The 13,593-nt window shown below is 39.9% G+C and overlaps 1 protein-coding gene across 1 annotated transcript in view; it reads left to right on the top strand.

Moving 5' to 3' along the window:
• Window positions 1-13,593, top strand: part of Ubtd2 (ubiquitin domain containing 2) — a 62,162-nt gene that overhangs the window by 37,611 nt on the left and 10,958 nt on the right. The window contains exon 2 of the mRNA XM_021635631.2: window positions 6,488-6,724. Coding sequence (XP_021491306.1) covers window positions 6,488-6,724 — 237 coding nt within the window. The remainder of the gene's footprint in view (window positions 1-6,487; window positions 6,725-13,593) is intronic.

The raw sequence follows: 13,593 nt of genomic DNA, 5'->3' as shown, positions 1-13,593 counted from the left end.
ATGAACTCAGTTGCTTGATTTTTAATCACTTCCCCCTGGCAGGGCAACCTTGCCAGCTCACAAATAAGGTAAAAATAAATAAAAACATTCATTGAAGTCTGTCTTAACTCTGAAACTGCTTTGCTGGGCTATAGTAGGAGTAAGAAATTTTGTTAGAAGTGATATCACCATATATATATATATATATATATATACACACACATAAACACATAAGTATATTTAATATATACATATGTGTTTGTGTGTGTGTGTGTATATATATATATATATGATATACTTAGCTTTATCTGTCAACATGACATAGCTTAGAAAAGGAGGTCTCAATTGAGGGATTGTCTAGATCAGCTTGATTTATGGGAATGTCTATGGTGGATTTTCTTAATAATTAATTGATGAAGTAGAGTCTAGCCCACTGTGGGCAGTGCCATTCCCTGAGCACATGGCCCTGGGTATATATGAGAAAGTTAACTAAGTATAAGCCTTCCACAAGCACAGCCGGCAAAGCATTATTCCTACACTGTTTCTGCTTCAAGTTCTTACCTGAACTCCTGCCCTAAATTTTCTCAATGATGATATGTATATACCTGTAAGCTGATATATACCCTCTTCTTCCCGAAGTTGTATTGATGGTGGTATTTGTCATGGCAATAGAATGAACAAATAATTGTTCCAGTCTTACTTTGGTTAGTATTCATGTAGTCTATGCTTCTTTGTTCTTTTCTGTTTAAAGCTATAGTACAGCACAGTTCTGTTCTCATAAAAAATGCAGGAGGTAGTCTTAAATTTGAATTGTGTGATCTTATTTGTATATTTAAATTCAAGATAGTTTCTTTTTGGTGCAAACTTCAGTCTTTTAGTCCAGTATGGTAATCTTCATCTTTCATTGACTTAAACTTTTGAAGGTTATTTAATCTATCTATGGAGTATATGCATATGTGTATGAATGCATTTTATAAACAAAGATACATTCAAAAGAAATTTTGTTCGATGCTTTCAAGGTCCTTTCCCTCTAAAGACCTGTGGGGTTATAGGTTCCTGCCAGCTCTGGAAGAGTGGCAGACCCTGCACTGTCCTCAGCTCTGAAGTGACAATCTTTTCCTTCTGTTTTTATACTTACGGTGCTCTAGTCAGTAGCAGATCGGATCAGAACCTGTTCTGGTTCTCCCTGCTCTAAATACTTGAAAATTGCTATAGATGGTATTTAGTCTTTTGATGGTGATCTCTTTAAATAGTCATCCCACCCCCAGGCATTGTATTAGGGAAGTTGATGCTTTCCAAGTTTCTGTTCATTACAGGTAATATTGCCAGTAATATCTTGGTATTTTTATCTTGCCTGTGTTTATGGCTGTTCCTTTATCTGATGAGTCCTAAACATTAAGTCGGGGATTTTTTTTCCCTTCCTTCCTACCTTCCCTCCTTCCTTCTTTTCTTTTCTCCCTCCCTCCCTTCCTCCCTCCTTCCCTCCCTGTGTTTTGCTCTGCCCACATTTGTGCCTGCAGGCCAGAAGAGGACACCAGATCTCATTATAGACGGTTGTGTACCACCATGTGGTTGCTGGGAATTGAACTCAGGACCTTTGGAAGAACAGCCAGTGCTCTTAACCTCTGAGCCATCTCTCCAGCCCCAAGTCAGGGATTTTTCAAAGAGCCAAAAGAAGAAAATAATTATAATCACGAGTCATTTTGAAGAACTTTGATTCTCTCTCTCCTCTCCTCCCCTCTCTCTTTCTCCCTCCCTCTCTCAATCTCTGACTGTCTCTCTGTGTGTCTGTGTCTGTCTTCTCCCTCTTTCTCTCTCTCTCTCTCGCTTATAAGATGTCATTCCTCAGTCCTGGACTTGCCAGTTAGGTCAGCTTGACTGGCTGGTAAGCCCCCGTCTCTGTTTCTACCTCTCCAGCACTAGAATTACAATGGTATTATATCACTCACAGCTTCTTATATAAGTTCTCTATCATAGTCAGGTCCTCGTGTTTGCGCAGCAAGGACTTTACTAACTGAGCTATCTTCCCAGCCCCCAAAGATCATTGTTTCTCATAAACACAATGTCTAAAAACATTTGCAGTAAAATGCTTTTAGTTGTATCATAAATATATTTAAAGTCATATGGTACTTAGTTCCATATGAAAAGCAAGCCTTTAGCTTTTTAGTATTAAATCTGTTACAGAGTGAGAAAACAGTGTTTAAAGTTTACAAGGAAAGGGCTAGAGAAATAGCTCAGTAGTTAAGTACACTTACTGTTCTTGGAGAGGAACTAGGTTCTGTCACTAGCCACCCAAGCCATTTTCATGTTTAATGAGAGGATGGCTTGAATTAATTTGCTAAAAGCTTTTTTCCCCCAATTTATTTAACTAAAGATATGTTAAGCAGTAACTCTGATTTAGGTTATCATGAAGCTTTTTTGTACTTGTTTTGGTACTCTATTGAACCCAGCATGAAAATTTTAAGATCAGATAGTGCAATGAAAATTCTGTGTTAGGACTGGAGAGATGGCTGTGTGGTTACGGGCACTGGCTCTTCTACCGGAGGACATGAGTTCAATTCTCAGCACCCCCATGGCAGCTCAGGACTATCTATAGCCTCAGATTTGGGGTCTCCAACATTCTCTCTAGCCTATGTGGACACTGCTCACACGTGGTCCCCAAGCAGGTAAAACACTCATAGATACAAAAAAATATTTTTTTAAATCTATGACTTTTCCAAAATAATAACTTTTGCAACAGACGTTTGGTCATTTTAATAGTGGTTGTTATGTACTTAGATGATACATATCTTTATGGTTCAGAAACCTAAACAGAAATGAGATGAGCCTATTTTATGTTTTTAGGGTGAATACTAATTTTGTTTTATTTATTTCTGCACAATTATTATTGGAACTTTTTGACTATAGGTTTAAAATATATTTGAAATGATAGTTACTTTAGCCAACATAAATGGATCGTTGTATGTGTGTGTGACTCTGTGACTGTGTTCTTGCACTTAGTATAAGTATGAGCCACAGAAAGTATTTCACGTGTGTAAAGATACAAAGATTGTTTTTTGTTTTTGTTTTTTTAATTGGATTTCTGTATTTGAGAGTTTGGGTTTTTGTTGTTTTGGTTTTTGTTTTTTCAAGACAGGGTTTTACTGTGTAGCCCTGGCTTTCCTAGAACTTGCTCTGTAGACCAGGTTGGCCTTAAATTCAAAGTTCGACCTGCCTCTGCCTCCTGTGCGCTGGGATTAAAGGTGTGTGCTATTATTGCCTAGCTACAGCTTCTTTTTTGAAATGGGATCTCCCTGTGTTGGTTAGGCTAGACTCAAATTTGCTCTCTACCTGTCTCAGCCTCCTGGGTAATGGAATTATATATAGGTGCCACCACATCCACTTTGAGGTCTTTTTTTGAGTTGCTCATATTAGATAAGAATGTAGAGGTTTTATTGAGTCTCTCACAGTGACAAGTGAAACTACACCAAGTGTCAGGTCTAGAGTATTTACAACATACGAGTGTCTAGAACTGCTAGGGTCAAGCTGCTGCATTCTCCAAGTAGATGGCACACTGAGTCAGTTTCCTTGTTACCATGCCCCTCTTCACTTCCTGCTCCGTGAACTAAGGTTGCTCCTGTAGAGGATAATGTTGCAGAAAATGAAATTTACCCGTATATTTCACCTTGGTGGAACCAGTGGGTAAATCGTGGGTTGGACATATTTAGGATAGCTTTTTAAGAATGGTGGTTTAGCTTTACTTTTCAGTATTATTGGGAAAATGTAGGGGAAAGCCATTACCACATATTGAGTTTTTTGCATTTGAATCAAACCTTATAGTCACAGCTGTAGTATTAGCCCGTATCTATTTGTTGATTACATGAGGAGGCTTGGATATTGTTCCCTACTCTGTTAGACCCATCCTTTTAGAACTTGGCCTGTTTTGCATTACCCTGAGACAAGTTACAGGGCCAAACCATCATCGCAACTGAAGATTTTATGTGAGAGACTAAAGAGATCTGGTATGTTTGGCCTTGAGAGCAATGGTCAGACCTAGGAAAAAGAATTTATTTCAATTCAGGTGTCAAACTAAGTGCACTTTACCATATTAGTTAGCCCTGTCATATAGGCGTGTAGCCCGGGAGGGGTTGAGATTTCACAGGGGCTAGAGTAATTTTATTTTCTATTATGCAGAGCCCAGGCCAGTAGGGGGATCATTACCTTAAAGCATACTTTAGAACCATTTGAGATTCTTTTAATAGATACTCTACATATGGAACTACATATGGAACAATGAATTTTGATGCATACTGTCTCTGCTTCCCACCAGCTCTGTCATTTATTGCCCATCTACTCTTTCCTAACATAACATTTTTTAATCTTTTTGATATGGTTTAATTTTATTTTTTACTTCTTTCTATTAAGCTTTTTTATACCTGGCACTATATAAGCTACAGACCCATAGGTAGGAATGGCTATAATAGGTCCTGGAACTACATCTGTAGAGCAGGCTGGCCTTGAACTCAGAGATCCTCCTGCTTCTGCCCCTCAAGTGCTGGGATTAAAGGTGTGTGCCACTATTGCCTGGCTGGTATTGCTATTCTTTTAGTTTTTGTGACTGAGAGTTTATCCATTGACCCACTATTACCTGTTTGATTTCTGGTTCCTCAAAAAAGAAAAAGTAAATTTCATCCCTCTGCACCTCTTCTGTACAAACTAGCTTTTGCTTGAGTTTCAAAGGGCGGCATTCTGAGCTCTTTGAGAAGAAGCAGGAGGAAATAGTCAGTTTCTTCTTGAATTCGGTGTCCTTGAACACTAAAAAAGTTGCCTTTTGTACTTTTGGATCGCCTCACTTCCAACTTTCTGGCTTTTTATATACAAAGATCCTGAGATTCAAAACCGTTTCACACCATTTACTTTCCCGTGTGACCGTTATAGTATCTGCCACTCATGTTCTGCCCTGCTTAGTTTGGTGAAATACTTACTACTCTTTTGGGCTGGTATATGTGCATGTTTTAATGAATAAAATAGAGCTTTTGTTCAGAAAATTTGCGTATTCTTTTTCTGGGGTTGTTCATAGTTACCCATTGTACAAACCTCTTATCAGAGTGGTACATTTGTTACAGTTGCTTTTATTGTTGTTGTTTCTTTTTTGTTTCTGTGTTTCTGTGAGACAGGATCTCTCCTTGTACTCCTGGCTCTCCTGGAACTCTGCTATGTAGATCAGGTTGGCCTCGAACTCACAGAGATTCACATTCACCTGCTTATGTGTATGCATGTTTCTGGGGGAGGGGGCGCACGTGTGTGCTTGAGGAGGCCAGAGGTCAGCCTCAGGAGCTGTCCATCTTGGTTTTTATGCTAGATCTCCTATTAATTTAGAACTCACCAAGTGAGCTAATCTAGCTGGCAGTGAACCCCAAGGACTAGCTTGTCTCTTCCTTCCCAAATCTAGGATTACAAACATGTGCCACCCACATCCAGCCTTTTGTCTTATGTGGGTTGTAGTGATTGATTTGGGTATTAATGCTTGCAGAGCAAGTACTTTGCCAACTGAGCTATGTTCCCAACCCGCAGTTTAAGTCTTCGTGTGTATATGTGAAGTATAGAGGTCACTGTTGGTGTCTTTCTCAGTGTCATTCCGTCAGTGAATGTGGAGTTCACTGCTTTGCCCACATTGGCTGGCCAGTGAGCTCCAGAAATCTGCCTGTCTCTGTTTCCTGTTTGTACTGCGGACATTTTATTGACTAAACCATCTCCCTGACCACCTGTAATTAATTAATTCAAAATAATTAATGTTTGTTTTTTTAATTTTTAAAATTTTATTTTACGTGCATTAGTGTGAAGGTGTTGGATCCCTTGGAATTGAGGTTACAGACAGTTGTGAGCTACCATGTGGATGCTGGGAATTGAACCTGGGTCCTTTGGAAGAGCAGACAGTGCTCTTAACCACTGAGCCATCTCTCCAGCCCCAGTGTTTGTTTTTTTGAGACAGTTTACCTATGTGGTCCTGGGCTTCCTGGAAATAGCTCTGTAGACTAGGCTGCTCTTAACTCAGAGATCCACCTGCCTCTGCCTCCCAAGTGCTGAGACTAAAGGTGTACACCACCACCGCCTGGCCTGTAATTATTTGTAATAATCTTTTGGAAATATACTGAATGGAAAAGAGCTATTGACTTACTGAAAATTATGCAGACTGGTACAGTGGCTCATGTCTATAATCCTAGCACTTGAGAGACTAAAGTGGGAGAATTGCTATGAGTTGGAAGCTAGCCAGCACTAGTGTGAAACCCTGTCTCAAGAAAGAAAAAAAAATACAGAAAAGACTTTTCCATCTAACTTATCTCCATTTGCTCTGGATTGATTCATAAAATTTCAACCAGAAAGCATCAAATGGCAAATGTCTGTTTGTGATGAAAGAATTCAAAACAGGAATATAATCACATGACTTTTTTTTTTTTTTTTTTTTTTTAAGAATAGGGATTTTTTTTGTGTGTGAGAGAATATTGATGTCAGCCTTTTCTCTTTTCAGTTGCTTTAGGTCGTAACCAGCCTTTGAAAAAGGAAAAACCAAAATGGAAAAGTGATTATCCCATGACAGATGGACAACTACGCAGCAAGAGAGATGAATTTTGGGACACTGCACCAGCATTTGAAGGCCGGAAAGAGATCTGGGATGCCTTGAAGGCTGCTGCACATGCTTTTGAAAGCAATGATCATGAACTGGCACAGGCAATCATTGACGGTGCAAACATAACACTACCACACGGTAGGTTGGTAGGTTTGGCATCCTGATGACAAAGGGCACAAATCTCTTTGTCTCCAGTAGCAGGGAACCACTGGGGAAAAGCTTCTGCATTTCTACAGGTTACAGTTTTCCTCTTTTTTTTTTTTTTTTCTTTTGATATTTTTCAGCTGGTGGTAGTTTGTGTCCTGGTTCATTTTAATGTTTCTTAATCTCAGAAAAGAGAACATTTGATAAACTATTTTCTTTTTTTGTATGATTTAGTTCTCTCTAGAGACAAACCTTGTGTGCTTCTCTTTCTCTCTCTTGCGGTGTGCATCCCCACCTGGTGGTAGTTGCTGCTGCTGCTACTGTTGCCACTGTAACTACTTTCCTGGGGAGCTGGAAAGTCTCAGCTATAAGTATTATAAAAGTGCAGACTTCATAGATGCTCCTTAGTCATCATGCTTTCCCATCATGTAGCATGAGCAGACCTAAACTTGAAGTTCATTTTAAAAAATTATTATTTTGGGAGAGAAGGGCCACCCAAGAGATGGTGCAGTGGTTGCTGTTCTTGCAGAGGATTTGGTTCAGTTCCCAACCAACTATTTGGTGGCTCACAAGTATCTGTAACTCCAGCTCCAGGGAAATCTGATTTCCTCTTCTGGCTTCTGCAGGCACTGCATGTATGTGGTACATATATATCATAATACATACTTACCTATGTTTAGATATACATATAAAATAAGATAAAAATATTTTTTAAAGATGTATTTATTTTTATTTTCTATGTATAGGTTTTTTGCCGTGTAGGTGCTAGGAAACAAACCCATGTCCTGGAAGAACTGTTTTGCCATCTTTTCAGCCCCAACTTCAAAGTTTTTAAGGGTAGTTTTCCATGACTTTAGCCTAAGCCTTATAAGAAACCTTTCTTGCTTTAGGAATGTGACTAAGAACCGCCATAATATATATATATCAAGGGACACATAGATGCTAGACTCTTGTATGGTCTGCTTGATTTGAACCATTAAATGTTTCATGTTATGTTAAGGTTTAGGTATTAGTTTTATATATGCACTCTTTGGGGGTTTTGTTTGTTTTTGTTTTTTTGCTTTATGTATTTGTGTTTTTCTCTTTAGCTTTGTTTCTTCAGACCTATATAAAGGATAACCACCTATACTTACTGTTGTTCTCTGTTCATCATTATGCCACTATTGTTTTCCCCAAGTTCTTTTTTATCTTGTTCATTTGTAGAGAGCAGTGGTTTAGTAATTTAATCATTTGCAGAATGTCCTTTGACTCTTTGTCCAATACAGGATGTTTTACTCATAAGCCTTGCCAACTTTCCAAATCCCCACTATGCTCTATAATTGGTTATACTTTTAAGAAGCATTCCTTTTGCCTATTATTATGAGAGGTTATTAACATGGGCTTATAGCACCAACATTTATTGAACACCCACTTTCCCTACACATTTAAAAATGATCACTCCTATATTTGAAGTATTTGAATAGAATATGATTTCAGTTTACCCATTTAGTCCCAGTTTTTAATGCTATTGTTTTAAGTTCTTTACCTCTTCCATGATTGTAGATTAGGAGGTGGTGACGTGGTCTTCCACCTCCCTCTTCAGCTACCCTGTTAATGTGACAGAGAATGAAGGTTCTTGCACAAAGATGTGTTACTCATTTCTTTCTGATGCTTACATCCCTTATTTCCCAAGCAGATTCTGTTGTGTTGGCCTGCAAGTGGATGTAAGGAGAGTCGTGTTTATATGGTAGTTTTAATCTAGAATTAAAAAACTTTGAATTCCTCATTTTATCCTTAACATAGCTAATTATGTTCTCCAGATTGTGGCTTTACTTAAAAGTTTATGGAGGCAGGGATCAAAAGGATGGCTCAGCAGGTGAAGCTGTTTACCATCAAGCCTGATAACGTGTGAGTTCAGTCCCAGGAATCAACAGAGTGGAAGGAAAGTGAACAAACTCCCTCAAGTTGTCCTCTGACTTCCATAAGCACACTGTGGCATGCACAAACACAGTAAATGTGTTAAATAAATATAACAAATGTACTTTAAATTGCTTTTAAGTTCATGAAGGATATCTGTTTTGTGTACAGACATGGTCTGTGCATATCCTGTTGAGTGTAGACTCAAATCTTTATGAAGATTTAAGTCTAATTTCTGCTCATCTACATAAGCTGTCAAGAATAATGTTGCTGTGCCAGGCATGGTGGTGCATGCCTTTAATCCTAGCACTCAGGAGGCAGAGGTAGTCAGATCTCTTTGAGTTTGAGGCCAGTTGCTCTACTTAACTGGTCCAGTATAACTAGGCATATATAGACAGATCCTGTTTCAAAAACCCAAAACAACAACAATAATAATTTTTGCTGCCAGTCCTATCAACCAGTGCATCAGGGGGAGCTCCTGGGAATTTGAGACTATTGTAGAAACTTCAACTCCTGCCACTCTGCTTAATAAAGTCTGCAGCCAGATATCGTTCCGCACGCCTTCAGTCCCAGCACGTGAGAGGAAGAGGATCTCTGATTTTGAGGCCAGCCTGGTCTACAGAGCAAGTTTCAGGATAGTCAGAGCTACACAGAAGCCTTGTCTCAAATATCCAAAAGAAAGAAAGGAAGAAAGTAGGGGGGTGGGGAGAGAGAGAGAGAGATTCTGCATAAGCATGGAAAAACCATGCTGATGTCTGAGCATTCCTCTCTCAAATGAATTAAGACAGACTTGTAGGTAATAATGTTTTGCCATTGATACCTTTCAGTGCTTCCTTGTTCTTCTCTGAAGCTGATCAGTGAGATTCTTGGGTGGGCCTATCAATTCTGTTCTGTCATATATTCTTAATTTGCCATCAGCTACAATTCGACCACTTAATTGAATATTTTTACTTAGACCTGCTCAGTGGTAGGTTTTGATACTGCTTGTGCTTTTACTGTAGTAATTAAAGCTGTGTGACTTTAAACAAATTACTTCTGTAACCTTCAGTTTTCTTTGTCATATGTGGACTGTGCTAACCATCTGTCTGGTTGGGTTGTTGAAGTGGTTCAATGTGATGATACATGTGAGTCATTTATGTTAATGCCTGACCTACCAGAGGCACTTAGTAAACAGTGGGGCCTGCTGAGTTTACTTTTTTTACACTGGACTCTGGCACTAACAAGTAAGTTTTCTGCACCAGCCTTAACTCACCTGACCTGGCTGTGTCTACCTTCCTATAGCCTGCTGTCTATATAAAAAACCTTTTCCCTATAGTTTTTACAGTATCTGAAAAAGTTAATTGCCTTAAATTTATTTTTTTAATTATTTTTTTTTTACTTTTTTATTGAGTCTTTGTGAGTTTCACATCATGTACCTCAGTCCCATTTATATCCACCCTTCACTCTGACAACCTACCTCCCCCCAATAAAACACACAATCAGACAACAACAAAACATAAAAAACATTTCATCATGGGAGCCGTGTTAGGTTACAGTGTGCCCAACAGCATATCCCCTGTCCACATCTTCACTTGCAAGTGTTCATTGCAGTGAGTCATTGTTCTGGTTCAAGGTCTCTGGCTACTGTGACACCATTAATATTGGATTTTCTCCCAGTAATCCTGTTGTTGCTTGTGTAATGGAGATCCTGCAGGTTTGGATCAGCAGGGCTGGCCCTTTCACACTCCCCAACTGATTAAAGATATACATTTTGGAACAGGCCAGTCCAGAGCCCTGGATCTGGGCCTGGGTAGTAGCTCAGCTGGTTAGCCTTCTTGCTCTCCCTTATTTGCACCCACGGGGTGAGCTCTCCAGCACTGCTCTGGTTAGGTCAGATGGATGACCTAGGTCAGACCTCTGCCATCAGCTGGAGGCAGGGTCTGTTCTGCTGTCATGCCCTAAGCTTGGGCTCACTGGCACCCATGCCTCTAAAGCTAGCTCCACTGTGTTGCCCAGTTGAGGTTTAGGGCCAGCTCCCCCCATGTGCTGCAGCCTGTGAGGGGCTGGGCCAGCTCTTATACCCTCAGGGCTGGCTCACCTGTGCCTGCACCCTCAGGGCCCGCTCCATTGTACTGGCCAGGGGAGGTGCAGGATCTGCTCTCCAGAGTGCTACAGCCAGTGAGGGGCCAGGGCAAGCCAAAGGGACCAAGGAGATGCTCAGTGGATAAAAGCACTTGCCAAGCAAGCCTGGTGACCTGAATTTGATCTCCTGAAGCCATGTTAAAGACAGATGTAGTGGTACACATCTAGCTTGAAGCTTACTTTGGAACAGTAGAAATAAGAGACCCTTATAAGGGTAGAAGACTAGCACTGACCTCTGAAAGTTGTCCCAACTTATGTATACATTCGTAATATTTTTTTTTAATAGAAAAAAACTCCAAAAAATGGCCGAGGGCCAGATATGGAGCATACGCATAATCCTGGCACTTGGGAGGATCACTTATTGAGGCCAGCCTGGGCCACACAGCAAGAACCTGTCTTAAAAACAACAAAAAATCCAGGAAATTTGGTTGTTTTAAAGGTCCTAAGGAATGGAGGCATAACTATAATACAGATAGTTATTTTTTTACATGGATGATTTTTGCTTGGATAGTCTTTAGAAATGAAGTGGCCCTTAATGACTGATTAATCATAAATGATACATCTTTTTCTTCTGTCTTCAAGAAAACAAAGAAGGCTGAGTGTTACAAACTGTGAATGTGTCTACTCCTCTGCTGCTGTCATGCTTTTTCTTGAATTAGAGTATAAAAGTCTGAAAATAGCTGTGGTAGGAGGTTGTTCCTGAGCCAGGAGGCTTGTTTCTGAAGAAAACCCCCTTTCTGTATTGTTCTGGGGATAGGGGTGGGAGATTGGGGGGAGAAGCAGGGTTTCTCACCTCCCAAGGGAGCGGCTGTATCAACTTCCACTTCTGTAAGGCCTGTTGGGCTTTCAGTAGACACCAGATCTAAGTGCTTCTGACCTGCTCCTCTGCCCCCTTAAGGAAATGAAACCCTGGAACTAAAGACTAAATGTTCCCTGTAAAATTGAGCAAAGTGTTTGTTACACAATATTTAATGCTGGCTTGACTATCATGTGACTCTGGTGGTGAGTGTTTAGCACAGCCACTTTCACCTCTGCTTGACCAGGAGAAATGTTAAGCCTGGTTCCTCTAGTTGCCACAGTCCTGCTGGCTGGTCAGTGGACAACAAACCTGCTAGACTTGCTGGATTCCCTGCATGGTGTATTCAGAAAGAGAGCCTGTAGTTTGTTAGCTGCCCTGCGGTCTTGAAGACTGCTCCCAAGGACTGGTAGAAGGATAGTTAATGACCTTTTAACATTGTGATTCAGGTTTGTAGAGAAGCCATGCAGGATGAGGCAGAAGATAGAAATATATTTTATTAAACTATGATCCATTTGTCACATTGTTGTTGGTGAAATACTCCCCCAAGTGTAAGAAATTTAAAACCCATGGGAGAGAACCAACATTATTGAGCATTTTCCATGGACTTTTCTGTATATTAGGTAATTTCACATGTGTTTAGTTATTGAATCCTTACAGCAACCTTTTTAAAAAAAGTACTAGAATCCTTGTGGAGTCAATCAGCCTGTTCCAAATTAGGCTCTACATTCAAACTTGATTATAAGTAGAGACCCTGTCCCTCATATCAGATTTAAATACTTCAGTCTTTGGTACTGGTCAGATGTGTGTGTGTGTGTGTGTGTGTGTGTGTGTGTGTGTGTGTATGAGAGAGGGAGAGAGAGACAGGCAGACAGACAGACCTGACCCCTCAGTGTTTCATTTCCTTACATAAATTCTCAGGTTTTGGTGTTCTCATCTTTTTAGCTGTGTCCACCGCACTTAACTGTTGAGACCTTTCTTTGACATAGGAAGTCATGATTATTGAAAAGTAGAGTTCTAGGGGGCTGGAGAGATGGCTTGGCGGTTAACTGCTCTTCCAGAGGACCTGGGTTAAGTTCCCAGCACCCATATAGCAGCTCACAGCTGTCTAACTCCAGGATCTGACACCCTCACACAGACATACATGCAGGCAAAACACCAAAACACATAAAGTAAAAATAAATTAATTAAAAAGAAGGAAAGTAAAAATTCATCTTTGTGGTCTGTTAGAACTAAGACATTAATATTGAGGATATGGATAAAACCCTTGATGACAAAAAATTAAGAACTTTTGTTAATCAGGTATGTGAAGTATACCCTTTGATTCAATTTGTCATTTGTATACTATGAAATCATAGTCACAATCAAGACACTTTTTATCTTTACACATGGCTTTTTTTATTTATTATTTGGGGAATGGGGTGTGTGTGTGTGTATGTGTGTGTTAGTGTGTTATAGGGCATGTGGAGGTCAAAGGATAACTTTCAGAGTTTGATCTTTGCTTCAGCTATGGAACCCGGTGTTAAGGTTCAGGTTGTCAAGCTTGCCTGTGCTTTTTTTACCTGCCTAGCCATCTTTCTGACTCAAAGAAATTGCCTTTTACCATTTTTGTTTTCTGTTTTTGTCTTTTGAGACAGGGTTTCTCTGTATACCCTTGGCTGACCTGGGCTCCCTTTTTAGACCAGGTTGAACTTGCACTAACAGAGGTCACCTGTCTCTGCCTCCCAGACTGGGATTACAGGCGTGTGCCACTATGCTGGCTGCCTTTTAACTTTTGAATATAGCTATGCAAGTCACATTCAGGTGATGAAAGTCTGAGCCCTGAGCCAGATTCTTATGGAGTGAGAGCTTAAAGGCAAACTCAGAAAGGCCGTTACAAGGTTGTTTTTCAGCCTCAAGGTCTGCTTGAAATGGTAACATGTTAGACCTAATGACATGTAATAAAGCTACATTAATTATTTGGGAACCAGTTTAATTTTTTTATATTTACAAATTTCTAGAAGCAGGTTTGTTTGCTTTGGTCTTTTGGGGACAGTATCATGTAATCCAG

The sequence above is a fragment of the Meriones unguiculatus genome, chromosome 11, assembly GCF_030254825.1.
Source record: "Meriones unguiculatus strain TT.TT164.6M chromosome 11, Bangor_MerUng_6.1, whole genome shotgun sequence".
NCBI classification, from domain to species: Eukaryota; Metazoa; Chordata; class Mammalia; order Rodentia; family Muridae; genus Meriones; species Meriones unguiculatus.
Note: the sequence above shows the minus strand (reverse complement) of the source record. Positions and strands in the feature narration are given on the sequence as shown.